Below are 21927 nucleotides of genomic sequence, written 5' to 3' on the forward strand. Positions count from 1 at the left end.
CTTAGATAATTATTATTTGTTTTAAAGTAAACTTGTTTTGTTTTTGCATTCAAATTAATATCTCGAGATGAATTATCACTACTAGACATCTCCTAAGAACATATAAAAACTGAAAAGACGCTCTGATGGCATCTGAAAACTACTCCAAGATTGAGACTATTAAGTGTCTGGCATATTTTACTAAACATTTTGCTTATGAGATTCATACACATAGTTGTGTATAGTTGTAGTCTGTTCATTCTTATTGCTGCATAGTATTATACTTCATGAATATGCCACATTTTAATTACCCATTCTATTGATGATAGGCATTTCGGTTGCTTCCAGTTTGCGTCTATTAGGAATAGTGCTTTTATGAACAATCTTGAATGTGACTTATGGTGAATATGTGTATGGGTTTCTGTTGGGTTTAAACCAGGAATGCAACTGTTGTTACATGTATGGTCAACTTTAGTAGATACTGCCAAACACTATTTCAAAGTGGTTATATCAATTTATACTCTCACCAGCAGTGTATGAAAGGCCCTGTTGCTTCACATCCTAGCCAACATTATTGTATATTTTTTTAATAGTAATATGTGGGCTTAGTCATTTTTGTGCTGTGTATTACATTGCTTTAATTTGCATTTCACTAATTAGTGGAAATTTATCATTTTTTTTCACATGTTTACTGGCCATATAGATAGCTTCTTGTGTGAAGTCTCTTCTATTTAAGTCTTTTCCTATTTTTTCTATTGGGTTGTCTGCCTTTTTCTTATTAATTTTAGGAGTTCTTTACATATTCTCAGTACAAGTCCTTTACCTGATATCTGTATTGCAAATAGTTTCTCTCACTCTGTAGCTTGGCTTTTTACTCTCTTAATCATGCCTTTTAATGAATAAAAAAATCTTAATTTTAATTTAGACCAGTTTATCTTTTTTTTTCTCTATGGTCAGTGCTTTTCAGTGCTCTGTTTAAAAAATCTTTGACCCAGGGTCAACGAAACATTCTCCTAAGTTTTCTTTTAAAAACTTAATTTTTCAATTTGGATCTATTGTATCAGCTATTCTGACTGAGTAAAACAAGGCAGGTGATCCTTAAATACTGATTAGAGAAGAAAGTCTCTGTTTCTCTTTTGGGACCGTTGTACAAACTCTTAGCTTTTGGCACCCTCTCCAGGTCTTCTCTCTAGTGAATAGACCCACTGTGGCCTTCTTTTCCCTTTTGACTTTTATCCTGTTAGCTATAGCCACAAATAAAAATAATGCTGTTGGTCATTAGGAAGCCTATTCCATCCCCTTGACTCAATGTAACGAAGTATGCTTACACTAGACATGATTAACTAAAAAAAGTCTGAAAATGTATTATTGATTACTCTTCATTATATTTTAACAGTATTAACTACAATGTGTATTTGTTACCAATGGTACTTGATGACTTTCCATTTTATTTTAGATAACAATAGTTAGATTTTCAGTTTTTAACTATTAATTATCTGCCTGGCTAAATCTCTCTGTATTTTTTGCAATGAGGAGAAGATTAACATAGAGCACATTCTGTTACTTATTATTTATCTACAGTTAAGAGATCTAAAGAATGATCTTTTATAAGCCATCATCTGATAGGGATGGATCTAATATTCAAGTGATGAACACGAAAGCATTTTATATACTATAACGTATTAAACAAATGTTAGATATTAACATTATTAATGCTTAAGTTCTTTTGAAAGCCTAGGGTGTCCAAGTCATATCTCTTATCACCAACAGACACTAAAAATCCCTGCTAACATTTTTAAGAAAGATTCCAAATATAATAAGAGGTATTATTAATAAGTAATAACAAGCCAGAAAACATGCCTTATCACTTTACTATTTATTTTGAGATGGTTAAACATGTATAAAAAGGAAATGAATACTAACCTATGCTCATGGTTACTTATTCTTCATCAAATATACCAAAAAGAAAGTGCAATTACTAACAAGCTTTTTCTTTTGAAAAGATTCATAAGAGAAGCTAAATTAAAGCTTAACAAATTTTTAAAATTGATTTTTAAAATATTTAGCAACTAAAAAAAATGAATACCTGATCTCCAACTGTCTTCAACTACATGTTGGATAAGACCTCCAAGGAAAGGAACTCGAACCATTTCCAAGTGTTCCAAGTTTCGTGCAGAGGCTAAGCCTGTCACTAAAGGGACATATTTCAAGGAATTTGTGGGTCCTGGAAAAACAAAAAATCTTCAATGGAACAATGGAAATGGCCTTAAAGATGTATTTTCAAATAAGCAACTGAAATGAATAATTTTTAAGTTCTAAGTTTTAAATAACAGCCAAATGGTTGGCTATCTGCAGTCTATAATTCTTGTTACAAATGAAAGTGTTTGTTAGCCTCTTAACTATATACTTATTCAGCATAAGGATTTTTCAGTAACACTGGAGAGGTATGTAGTGTCTTTTTATAAATTCCCTGAAGTCTCTCAATAGTTTTGAGCTCAAAATAAGTAAGAGGAAAAAGTCAATATGAAAATTTGATCCTTTACTCAAATAAATAGCTCAATCATTTAAACATCTATGTGACTGGCACTGTATTAGAAATTATGGAAGATCAGAAAAGATATTGTCCTGTCCATCAAAGAGCCTGCAATTGACACAGAGATAGAGCATGAATAATTACAAAATAATAAAATGGCAGAATGCATCAAGTACATAAAGATCTGTTGTACTCCATAAAAAAGAAAAAAAAGAAAGAGAAAAGGAAGATAAGTTGGAAAAAGTAGAATGTGAAGAATGAACATAAGTAAAGAAGAGGATGGAAGTATGTATCTCAGGATAAGGAAACAATAATATAGCATAAGGGTAGACACTGAGATAAAAGCCCTGGTTATTATAAACCCCAAAGCAGAGTAGTTCCCACTTGATGTTCTAGGACAACAGGGACACACTGAAGGTTTCTGTTCAGAACAGTAATATCATAAAAAAGGTTTCTGCTCAGAATAGTAATATCATAAAAGCAATGTTTCAGGTAGATTAGGTCAGATGACTGTTTACATGCAGGATGATTAGGAGACCAGGGACAAATACAGTAGACTGAAATCTATTAACACAATCTTATGAAAAGTAAAAAGTACCTATAAGAAATATGTAGAGATATTATGACTTTTTCTGTTCTTTTTGCTTTTTTGTTTGTTTGTTTTTTGCCCTTTTCTTTGCTAAGGTCAAACACAAATCACGTTTCTAATGTCTTTAATACAAAAAGTGCATTTATCTTCACAAGACGAATAAGTTACAAAACATAAACAGTAATAAATAATACAATTTTATTTACAAATCTAGCCACGGAGTTTGCTTTAGGACATTTTTAGAATAGCTTATGTTCAATTCCACCATAATTGTGTGCCATTACCTGCACAGTTCCTCATGACGAAAGTTCTTAGGCTGATGCAAAGAAAATCTTTAAATGGTTGTGGCTTTGTGAGTCTCACCCACTTCATATAAAGGTGCCTTAGCATTGGGATACAAGGAATTTCAGGAACATTCACCCCTAAAACACAAATACAAAAAAAGAACAAACAGGAAATGAAAAAGACTCTGTATTCTGTTCATTAGTCTATTTTTCAAATTGACAATTTATCTTTCAAGGAAATTCTTATTAGGACAAATTACAACAATTAAAATCTATTAAGTTTGGCTTTTTTTAAAACAGGTTTGTAAAGAACAATTTATGCAAACCATAAACAGACTACTTTGTTAATTTTTTTGAAAAGGCATATGGGAAGATGGCAATTTAAAAAGTATTTCTACATTTTATACTCATATGTCTGTCTCATAACCCTACAAATCTTCTAGGAAGCACTTGTCCAGAAGATGTAAAATGAGAATAGGTTACTGTAGGCAAAATCGTTAAGATGCAGAAGGAATAACAAATTTACTATTTGTCTACCAATGCCACTGCCCCACCAGTTGGAAGACTATTTCTCAACACAAAGTCAGGCTAGCTGGGTTTAAATACCATGATTTCTAGAAGATATCCAGAGAAAGAACTTGAAAAGTTGTTTCCACAAATATATGAATCTTAAGGATTTGTAAGTATGTGGTAGAAGCCAGGCAGCATGGCTCTGAAAAAGTGAGAAATCTGACCGTCATTAGTGTAATACTTCATATTGATAAAAGTATTTTATGCCTTCAATCCACGAGTGGCTTAACGCTAGGAATCATATACAGAGGACCATGTCTAAAGGAAGGGAAGGGAGTGCAGAATGGGGGGAAAACTCAGGAGATGTAGAAGAAAGAAGACAGATAACTTGTAAATTCTAAATGGAAGGAATCCATTTCAGAAACTTCCCCAAGAGTCTAAAAACCATACACTAGAGAAACCCAAGGATCCAGGGTAATGGCATTTAACAAACAGTAGTTGGCAAAACCAGTTTAATGTGACTTTTGAACTTCAGACAGTAGAAGTCCTGCTAGCAAGAGTAAGTACAGAAAGCAAAATTGGAATACTTGAATAGTTGGTTCCTTAAAAGCTAAATTCTGAAGAATGCTCCTACTGTAACTTACAAGGATTACTCCATAACCTGGTCCTCTCAAAATAGCAGTTAACTTTAGCTTGAACTATGCACACACACTATATGGCAACAGATGGGAAGTAAAATTAGGTATGAGATCAAAGGAAGAATAACAGAGGAAGTAGGCACAGATTGAGATGTAAGATGCAGAATTCACAAAAGTTAGTTTAGCATCTACCCTGATGATGGCAGTACTCGTACTGACTAGGAAACCCAAGGTAGCAAGGATGGGACAGATATAGTGAAGATAGTATAACCTATGTCCAATCCACATTTTGCCTCAGACTCACTCTATAAACAAAGGGCACAAATTACCCATCCCCCAACCATGTGCATATTCATTAATTTACTATACACCTTTGTATTGCCAACATACTGTGTTAACTGTTGAATAAATCACAAGAATTAATGCATTTCAATAAAACTTAAAAAGTACTTGTACTTGAAATGAACTGTGAAAGATATAAAGACATAAAAAGTATTTGACCTTAAGGAGCTTATATTATAAACTTCAGATGTTACAGAATCTCTCTAACATCTAAAAATCTGATTTTAACTAGAGATCCAAGTTCCTAATCAGAATCCCTCCCTGATCTTATAAATGAAGGGTTGCAAGAGATCTTACTCTTCCTTGGTAATTGTACATATAAGTCTTATTTAAGACTTGCCCCTTATCATCCCTGCTATCTCCTACACCACCTAACCCAAGTTTCGGAAATTTCCAGTTCTCCAGATCACCCCCCCGTACCAGGCATAATGTTTGAAACATAGCACATACTCAATAAGCATATATTGAATAAAACATTAAATAAGTAAAGGTCAGACTATATTTACAGGGGTTCTGCAAAATTTCTTTCAGCAGTTTAAGCCAAGGATAAAGATTTGAGAAAATAACTGTCGTTATCATTTACTTAGGTTGAAATTACTGGGATATAATTTCAAAGCATAGTTAGATGAAGAATGCATATAAGGTGCTTTTGGAAAAAGACTACCCCACCCCATATTTCAGGTTAAAAGATAAAAGGCAGAGTTTTCTTTTGGCTCTGGGTTGAAGAACATGGGAATATTTTGCTTGGCAAAGATACAGATAAACTAAAAACTCTCTAGAATTTTGATTTGAGATGTTCTAAAGCTGAGCTACATAATAAAGCAGCCACTATCTACATATGGCTATTTAAGTTTAAATAAATTAAAATAGAATAAAAAACTCAGCTCCTAAGTTTCACTAGCCACAATGTATACCACATGAGATAGTATAAACATAGGACGTTTTCATCATCTCAAAAAGTTATATTGGAAAGCTCTCCTCTAGAGGGTAGAACTAGGATCAAAAGGTGAATATAAAGTCTTTAAAGAATAAGGGTGGCAGTCTGGCTCAATAAAGAAAAAAAAAGCTTGCAAAACTCTTCAAACTGTCTTCAAACAGGGCACAGATTAGATTACCTGTGAAGCAATATTTCTCTCCTGAGGGATCTTTAACGGGAAATCTGAATTTTTTTTTTTTTTTCGTGTCCGGCAACGGATCACAACCCTCAGTGTCGTGCCCGTACCGGACCGGGACCGGCAACGGGATCGCAACCCTCGGTGTTGCGCCCGCACCTCGCTCAGCCAGTGAGTGGGAACCGGTCTGTATGTGGGATCCGACCCCTCAGCGGGAGCGCTGCCACGCTCCCAAGCGGTGCACTGTAGCAGTGCACCACCGGGCCGGCCCGAAATCTGAATTTTTTTTTTTTTTTCGTGTCCGGCAACGGATCACAACCCTCAGTGTCGTGCCCGTACCGGACCGGGACCGGCAACGGGATCGCAACCCTCGGTGTTGCGCCCGCACCTCGCTCAGCCAGTGAGTGGGAACCGGTCTGTATGTGGGATCCGAACCCTCAGCGGGAGCGCTGCCACGCTCCCAAGCGGTGCACTGTAGCAGTGCACCACCGGGCCGGCCCGAAATCTGAATTTTTATACAAACTTTACAAACATTTCTTTTGCCACCATCAATCAGCAAAGTCATCTCTAAAATTCTCATTATTCCCTTTCAGTGAATATTCGGTTACATGGCATTTCAAGGAGTTACAAGTGACCCAGAAAAGATGTACTCACCAACTAAATGTAAAGTTTGAATTTTGGCTCCTATAGGAATTTTCAGTTTATTTTCAGGAGGAATTGGAAATGCTCCATTTCGATTACGAAATTTCCCCAAAATATGAACATGTGGCATATATGTCCAAATGGATTCTACCAACTCCAAATGAGAAGTTTCCACACCCTAGAAAATCACGTCAAAGAAAGCATAAAAAAAGCTTTTAATTTAGCATCCAAAGCTTCTATTTCTGTACTGTAAGATGCTCCGTAAGATGCTAAGTATGCAATGGAACTTAAAAAAAAAAGTTTGTTTAGGATGAAATTTGTATGTTCTATCATCCTTTTGCATGTTCTATCATTCTTTGGCCTATTATTTCATCAATCAGGTGATGTCAAAATGTTCAGCCAAGTACACTCACCACTAAGTTTGGGCATGCTTGCAAAGCTTCTAGTACTCCTGGAATGCTAAAAGCCTCATGGCCCCTTACTCTTCGCCTCTCAAGGTATCGAGGATGAAGGCCATATAGCTGCTCAACGTCCGGCATCTTCTTCAACAGTGTTAGAAAACTGGAATCTGTGAAGCCTGAGAAGTCAGATGTATTTAGAGCCAAATTCATCTTTCTGCTCATTAAAATTTACTAGGCACTTGTAATTTTTATAAAAAATTATCAAAAACCTTTTTTGTTGTTTCTTTTAAGGCACAGAAAGTTTCAACTAATAACACACTTTGAACCCTCATGACTTGAACCTATTTGACTGGTAAATGGATAGGAAACACCCACCTGATCACCACCACCCTCCTCATCCCTCTGGTCTGTAAAACCTTCAGGGCCCTGCAGAACACACAACTAAAAATATAAATAAGATATGATCCTCATCTTCAAGAAGCTCACAGTTCCAACCTAATTCATATCTCAAACTAGGTTCTCTTATTCCATCCATGCCCTAATAATTATTCAATAATTACTTTGTCCTATGTTCAACTATTGCTCTCCTGACATTTCAGACAATTCATTCTTTTGAAAAAGACAGATGCAAGTTGGCTAACAGAACAAGAGTGATCCAAACTGAAATCTGAGTTGACAGGAAGCTGTCTGTCTGGGGGGCTAGCTGTGCTCTGTGGTAGCAATCAACAAGACAGGGACGGAGAGAGGCAGGTTACTTCCGCAGCATGAGTTGTTGATTAAATAAGTAGGGAGACAAGTCTCATACAAATGATATTTTATCTATTACTAAGGCTTTTGGTTTTTTGTGTTTGTTTTCCTTTTTGTCTTTTTTCGTGACCGGCAATGGGATCGCAACCCTAGGTGTCGCGCCCGCACCGCGTTCAACCAGTGAGCGGACCGGTCTCTATATGGGATCTGAACCCTTGGCGGGAGCGCCGCCGCGCTCCCAAGCGCCGCGCTCTACCGAGTGTGCCACCAGGCCGGCCCAGGCTTTTGTTTTTTAATGGAAGCTGTCAGAAAGTCAACTATCATTTACGAATCACAAAAACATTAATTCTCAAGAATAAAAATGAAGCCCCAAATGACTAAGGTTTATGTACTAAAGTCTACAAAAGTTGTTATTTGTACAGGGCTAGTCCAGATATGTTAACTTTAGAATCACAAAAGTGAAGAATAAGAAGGGACCTTGGAGATTACTTGATCTCTGTAATTACAAGAGTTTTTATTATGTACTCTTGTACAATAACCTTTACTGACTGAGCCATTTTACATGCTAACCATTTTACATGTTTTCTCATTTATTCTCACACCCAATCTTTTTTTTTTTTTTACCATTTACACAGGTAAAAAAATAAAGTTGAAAGAGCTTAAGAGCTACTAAGTGGCAGTGCTAGAATTTGAAACCAAGTCTGACCACTGCTAACATCTAACCTCTTTTGTTGTATGTTACATGTTGCTTCTCTGACCATAAAATGGGGAAAGTTATACCTTCTTTACAGAGATGGTGTGAAAATCCAAAGAGATCACATATGTAAACCATAAAGTACTATTATATAAAGAATCAGTGTTTAAATTCCAGAGAATAGGCTAGGGCGGCATGAGTGCGCAGGATTTGTGTGAACTCATCCTAGGCTAGTGACTGTTTGCTTTGAATTTCTTTTATATTCTTTGCAGAGATGGGAAGACTTCGACTCACAGGTATTTATCATAGCCTGACAGTCAGCAAAGTGTAGACAAATTCTTCTCTAATTTGATAAGGGGCAGAGATGTTAAGGCTAAGCTTGCATCACATGGGAGCTCTGCTATCCTGCCTCTTTGTATAGTGCATTAATCCCATCTCTAGAATTTCTGCTGGCCTAACCTCTGCTAAAGCAAATCTAATATAAGAAATAAGACAATCATTTTCACACTGACCTAATGTTTTTCTTTCCTGCTATAAATGATCATTCTCTAGTATAAGATGAATCTTTTTCCTTTAGGATGGCCTTTTTAAGTATCTGAAGACAACGGTGGTTTGCTCCCACCAAGTTATATTCTAGCTCCAGGTCTTTGTAATGTTCTTCATAAGAAAGTATATATTAATAACTAGTCTGGCCAACTGATAAGAATCTTCGGTTGACTAATGACCCTCCTGAAAGGATTACAGCACCCCAAATTGCACAATATTCCAGAAGTAGTCTGTTCTGTCCTACTGAACAGAAAAGGACAATTACCTCTACAGCCTTTCACTTACGTGGCTTTTTTTTTTTTTTGGTCCCCCTCAGCCTCATCACATTTTCAAAATCTCATGATCTGGACATCACAGAAAAAGGATTATTTAAAAAGACAGATTCAAAATTGCTAAACAACAGTAACTAAAGGGCATTAATTAATGATTGCTGATAATTGAAAAGAAGTCTCTTGATTGGCCTTTCATTTTAATTTGTTCCTTTCAGTTGTGCTTTGCTCAGCTAAAGCAATCAACTTTCTTTTCTGATGATCTCTTCAACTGAGGTCAGTTTGTTGTAGTTCGGCTGTTAACTCTGAGTTCTTCATCTGCAAGGTCAGTAGTACCTTATTTGAGAATCTTCAAGGCCTTTTAAAAGTGCTAAAGGGGGCCGGCCCGTGGCTCACTCGGGAGAGTGCGGTGCTGATAACACCAAGGCCCCGGGTTCGGATCCCATATAGGGATGGCCGGTTCGCTCACTGGCTGAGCATGGTGCTGACAACACCAAGCCAAGGGTTAGTACCTTATTTGAGAATCTTCAAGGCCTTTTAAAAGTGCTAAAGGGGGCCGGCCCGTGGCTCACTCGGGAGAGTGCGGTGCTGATAACACCAAGGCCCCGGGTTCGGATCCCATATAGGGATGGCCGGTTCGCTCACTGGCTGAGCATGGTGCTGACAACACCAAGTCAAGGGTTAAGATCCCCTTACCAGTCATCTTTAAAAAAATAAAAATAAAATAAAAATAAAAGTGCTAAAGGAATGGAACTTCCAGAAGTGCAATTTCTGTGGCTGATAAGAACAGTTTTACAAAAATAGATAAATATTTATTTAACTAGAGGGTGCAGTTAAGGTGTAGAGGAAAACTATAATAGAGAATTTAACCATTCACCAGAAAACCTGCATCATAGAACAGAGGATACACTGTCTAATGTGACACAAATATATTTAGTTAATCAAAGGCTCAGAAAGTGTTCTCCAATCACATATGTGTGGAACAGGCTGATGTAATTCCTTAAGGAGTAGGAAATAAAAACAACAGACTACTAAAACAGTAAAGCCTCATGCAAAATGCATTTTGCCAACCTAAAACCAACATACATAATTTGGATAACACCCCACCTCCCACATACAAGGTGACTTAGGTTGCCTTTCTTAAGGCAAGTAACATTTTATGGGACCATTATTATTACTTCCCAGTAGAGCTCTACAATACCTTAGAGGCTAAATCCACTTACCACTTGGCATGTATTCCCACCACCGCCCCGCACAGAGATCCACAACCCTCACAACTCTCAGATATAGGGTCACTGCTTCCTTTAGCTTCCGGGAAAGACATTCCATACACATGATATCCTGCAGAGGGAGGTACCTTTGTGAGAGAAAGAAACTCATATTTATCAAGTGGGTAAGTACTTCCTCTCACCAATAAGTTACTTTTGTCCTTCCTCTGTTCTCCTGCCCCTCAAATGAAATAAGATCTTAGGAACATCCACAGGGCTTTAAGGCTAACATGCACAATGTCATACAGCTTTTTACTAAAAACAGATAAGCCATCAAATACTCAAGTATCCAAATTAAGTATTGAGCTCCCTCCATAGGGCATCTGATAAAACCTGCCTTTCTTCCTTTAAGCTTTCATGAACAAAGAAAATCTACCAACAAATAAGAAAAAAAAAATAAATAAATAAAGGAAGGAAGAAAAAGAAAAAATCTCAATGCATTTCAAGGAATGACAAGGGAACAAAAGAACAGCGAGAACTAATCACTTTCAACATGAAAATATTATTTCACATCTTTTACAGAATCTATTTCCTGTAGTGACTCTCTGCTCCCTCTCAACCCTACTTCCCAACCCTCACAACTCTATTTTCTCCATCAACCAATACGTATACGAACTTGATAGTATACAATTATTTTCCTGGATCTTTTACCTTTACGATCACTCTCTGATAAAAATATTACATAACTATGGACTAAGATCCCCTCATCTGAATTACATCTTCCTCTTTTCCAATCTTCTTTTATCTCTTCCTTCCCGAAACTTTTCTATTAACGTCTTCTTTTGTTCTGTTTTCAATAACACCAATAAATATTTTGAAGGATCAGAAAATCTCATCACTTTCTCTCTCTTATACCCCCTCCACACACATCTAGGTTAAGTTAAAAAAAAAAAGAAGTGAAAGCTACCCTTTATTGGGCCTGTATTGTGTCACAAACACTGTACTGTACTCACTGTTTCACTGTTTGCTCCACAGCCCTCTCCTAGTTTTTTTCCCTCTCTTATCTGCTGTGTTCCCTAGCCCCTGACTAACAGCTGACTTTGGCTAATGGGAGACAGCAGCTGGAAGGCTAGAGGTGGCAATGCTGCCTTTCTGCTGCTGCTAGTCTCCTAGATGAATTCCTCCACATCCCTGCTGGATCCCTTAACCCTATCTACACCTCTATAAATATCCCCTTCATTAAATGATCTTCAAATCCCAGCTGGGTGTATCTTGTTATCTGCTGGAACCCTCATTGATTTAGTAGATGCTATTATTACCCCATTTTACAAGTGGTGAAATTAACTCAGAAAAGTTAAACCTGCAAAAAGTCACACAGCTAGGAAGAGGGAGGAAGGGCAGAAATGTCAACACAATTTGGTCTGACACTAATTCTTAAAAATTATGCTAATTCTAAAAGAAAAGTCCAGATACACCTGCTGAATATTTCTGTGCTCCTCTTTTTTCTACCTCTGGGCCCTGTTCCTTCCCCTTTAAAACTATTTAAATAAAAAGAATCAAATCAAATCAAATGTTCTACAAAAAAGCATTACTGCTACTAATAATTTACAGTCTTTATAACGCAGATTTAAGTAGAATAATTTTCACTGATAATTTACAGTCTTTATAACGCAGATTTAAGTAGAATAATTTTCAGAAACTTCATGAGTACACATTTTTTAAATAATGAAAAATAATGAATTTGTTTTCTAAATCAAGTTTGCCACTAAAATAGTTTTTTACAAATTGTTGATTGTTATCCAAAGTTATTTGCCTGGGTTAATATTATACTCTCTTCAAATACAAACAGATTGGCAATCACACAGTCAATTTTCTTTTACATCATACTTTTCCAAAGAAGAAATATATTTTTTCTTCACAGATATATAGTCAAAGAGCTGGAGTTCAAAAGGCAGACAGCAATCACACAGTCAATTTTCTTTTACATCATACTTTTCCTAAGAAGAAATATATTTTTTCTTCACAGATATATAGTCAAAGAGCTGGAGTTCAAAAGGCAGACAAATATATTTAACGTTTTAGAAAAGATAGTACAACAGGGGTAGGGCAAAGACTAGGTTTCTTTTAAGGGAGGTCATAGTTTTTCTTATTTAATGAAAACATGCTAAATAGTTATTACATCACTACAACATAAGTCTTCAGATAAAAACTTTAGAAGCCTAAAAATAAAACAAAACTTTATCTGTTTGTTTTTAGAATAAACATATACCAAGTTAAGAACTCAGCTTAGCGTTCCTACATTCTGCCAATTGCTATGTTTTCTTCATTGTAACCAGGATAAAATCTTTCTACTTGATTTCACCCCTTCTGTTTGAATATTCTATTTGAACTGCAAAATTTTACCCACATGTGAACTTTTCTTTTAGAATTAGCATAATTTTTAAGAATTAGCACCAGTCCAAACTGTGTTAGCGTTATTCAACCAACATCTAACACTCATCTAAAATTGTTCTCTAGAAACAATTTTACCTATGCTTTCTACCAGAATTTTAATGGCTTTATTATTTAATTCATTGATCCATTTAGAATTTAGTTGTAAGATATCAGAAATAAGAACATGTTTTTATTTTTCTACAAATGGTTGTCACATCATCACTGAATAATCCACCCAGGTTTTCCTCATTGATGTGAATATACTAGTTCCCCCTTTCCATAGTTTCACTTTCCATGGTTTTGGTTACCCACAGTCAACCTCAGTCTGAAAATATTAAATAGAAAATTCCAGATATAAACAATTCATAAGTTTTAAATTGTACCCTTCTGAGTTGCATGATGAAATTTCTTGCCATCCTGCTCTGTCCCACCCCAGAGGTAAATCATCCCTTTGGCCGGCTTATCCTCTCTGGGTATACTACATCGCCCCTGCCCTGACCCCCATTAGTCACTTAGTAGCCTTCTAGGTTATCTGATGGATAAATCATGAGAAGGGTGAGTACAGCATAACATGATATTGAAAAGACAACATTCACTTACTTCTATTATAGTATATTGTTATAATTGTTCTATTTTATTATTAGTTATGATTGTTAATTTCTTACTGTGTCTATTTTATAAATTAAACTTTATCATAGGTTTGCACATATGGGAAAAAACATTGTATACATAGGGTACAGTACAGTCTGCAATTTTAGGCATATGTTCAGGAGGTTCCTTGGATAAGGGAGAGCTATACCAACTTTATCATAAACTAGATTTCCACAAATACGAGGGGTCTTCAAAAAGTTCATGCAAAGGTTCATGTTACCTTTCAATTCCACTTTCTTCCAAGAACTTTTTGAAGTGCCCTCATATTTTAATCTACTTATGTAGCCTACATTTTTCAGTTTTACTCAACTGTCTGGCTACCCACTCCAGTACCAAATCTTTATTGTATTTTAGAATGTATTTGAATGCTGGGAAGGCTAGACTCTTCTGCTGAAAAATTTTGGGTATTCTGACATTTTTTCCACCAGATGTACTTTAATATCATTTTATCTTAAAAAATAATCCATCATTTTAAATGGGCCTTTCTTCTTTTCCCAAACAGAACCGAACTAACAAAACTGTCACAGAAAAACAAACTGCAGAAGATAAAGACTAATACAAATTAATATTAGAAAAGAAAAATAAAGAGTCCATGTTTCCCTAAAATAAATATCACTATTTTAAAATTTCATAATTTACAAATATTCAATACTTTGTAAAAATTCAAAACATTTCTAAGAACTTCATATAATAATGATGGGTTTAAAATAAATATCACTATTTTAAAATTTCATAATTTACTAATATTCAATACTTTGTAAAAATTCAAAACATTTCTAAGAACTTCATATAATAATGATGGGTATTTCACAAAACTTGTGTTTCAATCATTTATGTATATGTGCATACTGAGCAAAATGTATTTCTCACTGGGGTTGTAGTAAAAAAAAAAAAAAGCCAGAACACTGCCTTTTGTTGTATACACATGGTACTGTCATAATGCAATAACAAAAATCAACAAATCTATCAGTCAATGAAAATTCCAAGGTGGTTAGAAATGTAAACAGTCTAGAGAAGGGCTGTTCAATAGAACTTTCTATGACAATATAAATTTTTTCTATCTGCATTCTGTGCTGTACTATACAGTAGCCACTAGCCACATATGGCTACTAAGTACTTGAAATGTAGCTAGTGCAACTGAGGAACTAGATTTTTAACTTAAATTTAAATGCCACACTTAGCTAGTGGCTATCATATTAGACAGCACAGCTCTAGGGTTTGCTCTTCCTTATACATTCCAAGTAGGTGAAAGTCAACCAAGCAAAATCTTACCTAAAAATATGGCAAAGAACTTCATGTGAAAGTTGATTCATATAGTCCTTTGTTTCATCTGATATTGTTTCCTCGGGGATCTCATTATTCACAAGACATGTTTTAACACTTTTCCTTCGTGGCCCCATTGCTGTGTTGTCTCCAGTATCAAAGAGCAAATCTCCACTCTTGTTTATCTGAGTTCAAAGAACCTGAAAAACAAGCATAGCATAAAGTAAACTAAAGAAGCACACCACACCCAAACATAAATTATCCATGTTAAAACCTAGGTAAAATAACGTTTATTTTAAAGTATAAACAGGCAAAGGTAGTGCTATTACAGCGATACATACCACATTCAAATTAATAAAAATATAATTTTTTTCTGTGCAAAAGACATAGTGCATCTTTTTCTGAAGAGTAGCTGAGAATATAAACATGCATTATTTATAACAAGCAAAAATACAAGAATCAGGAGTCCTGTGTTTTGTCAACTTACTTCCTAGCTAATTCACTTAATTTCTCCAAGCATCAATTTCTTCATATGTAAAGTAAGATAATTAAACTGGGTAATCAAAACCCCTTCCAGCTCTAGGGGCTTGTGATTCTAGGACTGCCCCTAATACAGCAGAAGGCAGAGGGGACTTTTGGGTTCTAGTCCTGGATCTGCCACAAACTACTTCCATAAACTTGAACCAACCTCTTTAATTCCTCATTCTTCTACCTATAAAGTGAGGGGCGTACACCAGTAGGTCATAGACCTCTTTGTGAATTTGACAAAAATTAGAAACCTTCTCCTCAAAATATAAACACAATATTATACGTAATTTCAGAGGAAGAATGAAGCCACCCTTCTCCCTCTCTTGTGAGTATTAAGAAATTCACTTTTGAATCACATTACATTTTGCTTTTAAAATAAGCTTTAGTGAGGGAGGAAAAGAGGAACAGGGGAGGGAGGAATGGAGGGGGAAGAAGAGAGAAAGTGCAGTGAGCACCCATTTTGTTTTGTTTTGTTTTATTTTGTTGATCAACACTTATTAGAGTAACACTTTGATTTTCAAACTGTCTGGCAATAAATATTTTAATAATAGTGGTACAGATATAGAACTATTTTAGAGGAAATATTGATCTCCTTAGTATTAATCACATTGTAGATGGAGGAAGTGGCATAGCTTGACAACTGAAAGTAGACTCATCCATGTATTCATTAATTCAAACATGCCTTTGCACATTTATTTTGAATGCCTGTTGTATGTCTAGCATTGTGAACAAAGGACCCTAGAGGCAAGTGAAAATACATAATCAAATAACCATGGAAATAAGCTTGGAATTACAAATGGAGGAGATAACTGCTGTAAAGAAAGTAAACACAATTCAAAAAGCACCATGTAACAAGGGAGCCTGTGTACTGATGGTTTTCCTAGGAAGGGACAATAAAGCTGACATCTGAAGGAAGAGCAGAGTTAACAGGGCAAAGAGGGAGTAGGGAAGGAAGGCAGACATTCCTGGAGATGCAAACAGCATGTGGTGGATTCTGGGAAGGAGCCTGGCTCTTTTAAGGAATTGAAATAAAAACAAAGGTGTTGGAGTGCAGAGTGACAAGAAAAAAAGGCAGTAAAATGAAGCTGAATTGCTAGCAGGGCTGTTAATCCTGAATAGATGGGAAACCACTAAAGGGTTTTAAAAGTGAGAGGAGTGAACTACACTCCAAAAGCTCAGGCATCTCAGAATGGGAGAAGGGCAACAGGTGGGCAGGGGTTGCTGAAGCATGAGGAGTTCCTGGGGTTCCTTTGCTTCAGCAGTAAATGGGAGCAAACTGCTAGGCTAAGTGAATCCTCATATTTCTTGTGCCCGTGTGTGTGTGAGCATATGTGTGTTCTGATCTCTTCTTCCCTCACTCAAAGATTATGTGCTGTTACTTCTTCCAGTTGTCAGCATATTTGCCTCTCCTTGCACCCCACCCATACCCCAAACACACACACACACACACACTCACTCTCTCTCTCTCTCTCTCTCCCCCCCAGTTTGTTGCTTCTAACCAGATATGGCCTAGGAAACCAGAGAAGTAAGTTTTCAAAATTATGGGTAGATTAGTAACAGTAGGCACCTAGTACTATTGACCTAAAAAATTCTGCAAACAGTAGGTACTGAACTACAGTACACTGAATTTGTGGCATTTGTTTTAGCTTCTCATAAGCTTACTTATACACTGTCCATCACATTTTGGCTAACAGACATCTGAAGAAATAAATTTTATACTAAGAATTGCCCACAAAAAAAGTTATAGATATATTTACCCGCTTCTGATTATATCATCTTTCTCTATTTACTGCCCTCCCCCCTCCAAATGGATCTTTCCATCTTAAGACAGCTCCTGAAACTGCTCTAAGGTTATTTTGAACCTCTAGTCATCAAATCCAATTCTCCCTTTCTAATGCTCCCCATCTGATCCATTTGTAGGACAGGGCACTGCTGACCACTCTTTCACTGAAACCCTCTCATCCTTTGGCTCCTAAAGTGATATTCTCTTGGCCCTCTTCATTCCTCTATGACCACTCCTAAGTCTCTTTTGCCAATTCATCCTCAAGCCCTCTTCTCCCTGGGCAATTGCACTCATTCACAAAGCTACAGCTACTACAAATAGTCATACACTAATAAAAAGATTTCCAACTCTTCCTCCTACCTCTCACCTTTATTTCCTCTGCCTATCAGAAAACTTCACCTCGGGCCGGACTGGTGGCACACTGGAGAGTGCGCCGCTTGGGAGCACTCTGAGGGTTGCGATCCCGTTACCGGTCAGTAAAAAAGACAAAAAGGAAAAAAAAAAAAGAAAACTTCACCTCAATATCTTGAATATCCTTCAAAAATATTAGGTTCAAACTGAACTCTCCCTACAATCACAACACACCCCCCTCTGAAAACACAGAAACATACATACATTTTCCCTATTGTGGTTTACTAAATTCCTAAACTAGAACCCTTGAGATCATCTTAAATATATCCTGATTTCTTGCTTTCCACAGCCACTGAATTGGTTATTTTTCTTACCAATTTTATCACAATACTGTTCTTGTATCCATTCCCACTGGCTTTCGGGACTCTATCAACCCTCATCTGGGCTACTGCAATGGCTTCCTAAATGATGCCCACCACTCTATCCCCAGGGTCTGGAACAAAGCCTAGCATACAGTAGGCTCACGGTAATTTACCGAATAAATGCTTACTTACCATACTGCACACTGCATCCAGAATTATCTTTTTTAAAACATTCCTGTGATTTCACATTAAGTGAAAAAAGCAAGATGTAGAGTATGTCTAAAGTAGAATCCCACTTGGATAAAAGAAAAAGGAAAAATATGCTTGTCTTTGCATATGACATTTTTGAAAGGATCCAGGACAAAATATTAACAGGGCTACCACTGGGGAGTGAGAACAGAGGTTTAGGAAAGCGGAAAAGAAATTTTTATTTTCACTTCATATTCTGCTCCATTGTTTGGAATTTTTATATTGGCCATGTATATTGTATTTCTTAAAAAACAAACAAAACAAAACACAACAAATCAGCCTACAAGGAATCCTGGTTCCTAAAAGATAAAATCTTTCCAATCTGGTCTCAAGCTCATCTTTTAATCCTTTCCAAACTCATGTTTTAATCCCTACCACTTGCTCACTGGTACACTCACACCAGTGGGGCATCTTCTCAGTTCCCCCAAACAAACATTGGTCTTTCATTCCTAATATGCTATTAACTCTGACTGGAATGTCCTTCTCTTCTCTTTTTTGCCTAGAAAACTAGTAATCTGCCTTCAAAAATCTAGCTTTAATGTTAAATGCTCTGTGAAACTTCTCCTATTCACACCTTCATTTGAGTTCCCTGCGGGACTTGAAATATGCTTCTACAGCAATTTGTGTTGTGTGCTACTGGTCATATTTCTGCCAGGAAAAGAATCTCAATCCTGCTTCTAGGTGATAACAAGTCCTTTCTCATAATAAGTCCTCAAATGTCTGATGTATGACTACCTACCAGTCTTTCCATTATTCCACATGCATCCAGCAGCTTCAAGGCTGCTGCTAAGAACCATTTCATGCTCCTATGAGCACTGTTTGCTACCACAGCACTCCATGACCTCAGCAACCATCCTATAAACCAGGCATTCAGATTTTACTCCAATAAGGACACACCTAACAGCTACCCTGTAGCATGCAAAAACCTCAACAAAACTATCAACCAGCATAGACCGATCAACCCATTGATAATCCAGATGTTCAGACCAATCCTCCAGATATCATATTCATAAAGCTAGTACATGCTCTAGCTTTAAGAATCCTGACAACCCTTCACAAAGCCCATACTCTCGATTCTTCATCCCATAAGTAAAAAGCTTTCTTAGCCGATCTTCTTTCTTTTTCTTCACCAGTCCATACCACTTAATAACTTAACACCTCCCTCTTATGATTCCACTTCTCATTGTTCATTATTTTGCAATGCTGTGGTTTTGGGTGAATCAGATTTAGAAGCCCCAGTGTATAACCTACCTTTAAATTTGTAAACTACACAGACTGCACTTCAGATATCATTGCATTTACAAAATTTCATTTGTTGAGAACTCAAAAATATTTACTCACAGAAATGATGTTATACAACATTATATAGAGGTTAGGTCTCTGGCAAGCCCACAAAAATCTATTTCACCTACATTGTGCATTAATACTAACACCAAAAAGCCTAAATTAGCAGAACTAACAAAATTTTAGGTTTATATTCCTCATATCCTATCTAGAATTGAAGACTTGGTCTTGTAGCTACCTACCTGACAGGTGAATTAGCGACTCCCCTGCTCTAAGTCTTTGGTGGGGAAAGGACTTGTGAAGATGAAAACTGAGGTAAAGGATAAAATCTCTATCCTACATCTAGTGGGCTGACAGGTCAGGACATACAGCCATGGGAAATCCACCAGTCCTCTCCAATCCAAGTAGGTCTCTATGGAAATAAAAAGGCTCTGGAGATAAAAAGTTTCCTCATTAAAAGACTCATTTATTTTCCCTTACCTCTACTCAATCTCTACAAAGAAAAACAAAGTTGCTTCAATTTCATTTAAGAGAAATATTCAGCTAGGCTATGCTGAGCATTTCACCCCAGGCACTGAGGTAGAGGGGCATGGTTTCCCTGTGTGAGAAGATGATACCATGCAATTCACACAGTCCCAAGTGGTGGTGGGTCTCTCTTACATTCACACCTTCTCTCTTAAATGTTTTTATTTTAGTTGGAAGAGGGATAAAAGTGAGAATAGGAGAAAATTGCCTTCTTGTCTTGCTTTCTTCACAGCCCTATATCCAAAATATCACCATTTGCCACTAAACACTCTGCCTTCACTTGAGAAACTCAACAAGGTAGGGGAAGTCCAAAGCAGTAGCAGGTTAAAAGAAAAAAGATGATAAAAGGAGGGAAATTGCAGTTATTACCGGTAGAGAAAGAAGATGAGTTGGAGAGGGCCTAGCAAAAGGGTCATGGAAGGTGAGGGACAGGTGAGTATAAATAACAGGTGAGTACAAATGTGTGAAGACTATATAGCAGCATCAAGAGTTATTTCTAGGATCAGCAAGTTCTGGAAGCCCAGACTCTGAATTTCAAAAAAATGTCATTCTGACAGAATTATAGAATCCCAGAATGTTAAAAGCTGAAGTGGCCCTCAGGGACTACCTAGTTACACAGTTGTCAAATTTCTGTGGGTCACAAATCCATCTGAGAATATAATAAAAGTGGCACATCCTCCCCCCAGACTCATGAAAGCAGAAATACATATACGAGTACAATTTCAGTGGGTTCACAGACACATCAAAGCTCATCCAGAGATCCCTATCTAAGACTAGCTCCCTAAATTTTTAGAGTGACAAATAAAACCGGAGAGAATGTCAATAAGCCACTTGCCTGAGGTCACACAGTAAGTGTCAGAGCTCAGAATAGGACTCATACTTCCCAACATATACTACACACCCTACTGTCAAGTCAGTCCTCTGTCACTGCAGCTGTCTCCTGCATTCAGAGCTATGCCCCAATGCTTGGAGATGGGCTTCTGGATGCTGACAGAACTGCCTCTGACCACACCTCCTTCACAAATTAGGGTTTGTGTGTCTCCTGCATTCAGAGCTATGCCCCAATGCTTGGAGACGGGCTTCTGGATGCTGACAGAACTGCCTCTGACCACACCTCCTTCACAAATTAGGGTTTGTGGTCCATTTAATTAGGCTCCCACACAGTAGCCTATAGCCACCTTGCATATCCTACAGTCATTCTGTGGCAGCCTGTTTAGCAGACTTTAACCACAGGAAGCATCACTTTTGTCCTGGAGTCCCAGGCATATTTTTAAGCCTGAGTTGTTGGTGAGTATTCCTGAAACCAGCGTCTCCAAATACACAATTTCTAAGAAGTGTTCTTCTCCTTTCATTCTACCAGTTCAAATCTCCTTCCCATCCCAAACAAAACTATAATACCCCTACTAATGAATTTAGATTGCTCCCCAAATTACCCCTATCTTTTAACTCTTAATGATCAAAACTATCCCCACCTTTTGTAGGCGAGTGTCAATATTTCCCTGTTTGCAAAATCAAGTTCTTTTAATCCTCTATTTCCATCGCAAAGGTTTTAACACTTATGGTTCAGAATTCTGACAATTGCTTACACCTATAAAAATCTTTACTCCTTTACTCCTTAAATTTGTCACAACTAAAAATCTTAGTATACCTGTTCTATCTTGTCAACATCCTCCTCCATTCCTGACTTATTCTACTAATTACTCCTTTCCAAAGATCATACCAGGCCCTCCTGCACACACGTTTGTTTCTTATTAGCACACTTCACAGGGCAGAGATAAACCCTGTGCAACTGACCAGAAACTTAGGGACCTCTTCTTGTAAAAAATTTTCACAATTTGGAGTCAATTTTCTCACTCTGTATCTAATTAACAAAAATTCTCTGGGGAAATTCCTTCTTTTTTTGATTACTAGTATCTAATCATTCATCCTTCTCCTCACTCATCGATTTACTGTCTTCTATAAGTATTACATGGCAACAAAGTCTCCCTATAAAGCTTATAGTCT

At 36.8% G+C, this 21927-nt stretch overlaps 1 protein-coding gene across 6 annotated transcripts in view; it reads right to left on the reverse strand.

Moving 5' to 3' along the window:
• The window catches only part of FBXO38 (F-box protein 38), a 56558-nt gene that overhangs the window by 32795 nt on the left and 1836 nt on the right, over positions 1-21927 (reverse strand). For all 6 annotated transcript variants that reach the window (XM_008585812.1, XM_008585811.1, XM_008585808.1 and 3 more), the window contains exons 2-7: positions 14851-15041; positions 10510-10643; positions 7043-7206; positions 6642-6807; positions 3386-3523; positions 2066-2203 (exon numbers count right to left, since the gene is read on the reverse strand). In XM_008585812.1, the coding sequence (XP_008584034.1) occupies positions 2066-2203; positions 3386-3523; positions 6642-6807; positions 7043-7206; positions 10510-10643; positions 14851-14978 (868 nt within the window). In that variant the 5' untranslated portion in view covers positions 14979-15041. The remainder of the gene's footprint in view (positions 1-2065; positions 2204-3385; positions 3524-6641; positions 6808-7042; positions 7207-10509; positions 10644-14850; positions 15042-21927) is intronic.

This window comes from Galeopterus variegatus, unplaced genomic scaffold (assembly GCF_000696425.1).
Source record: "Galeopterus variegatus unplaced genomic scaffold, G_variegatus-3.0.2 Scaffold3725, whole genome shotgun sequence".
NCBI lineage: Eukaryota > Metazoa > Chordata > Mammalia > Dermoptera > Cynocephalidae > Galeopterus > Galeopterus variegatus.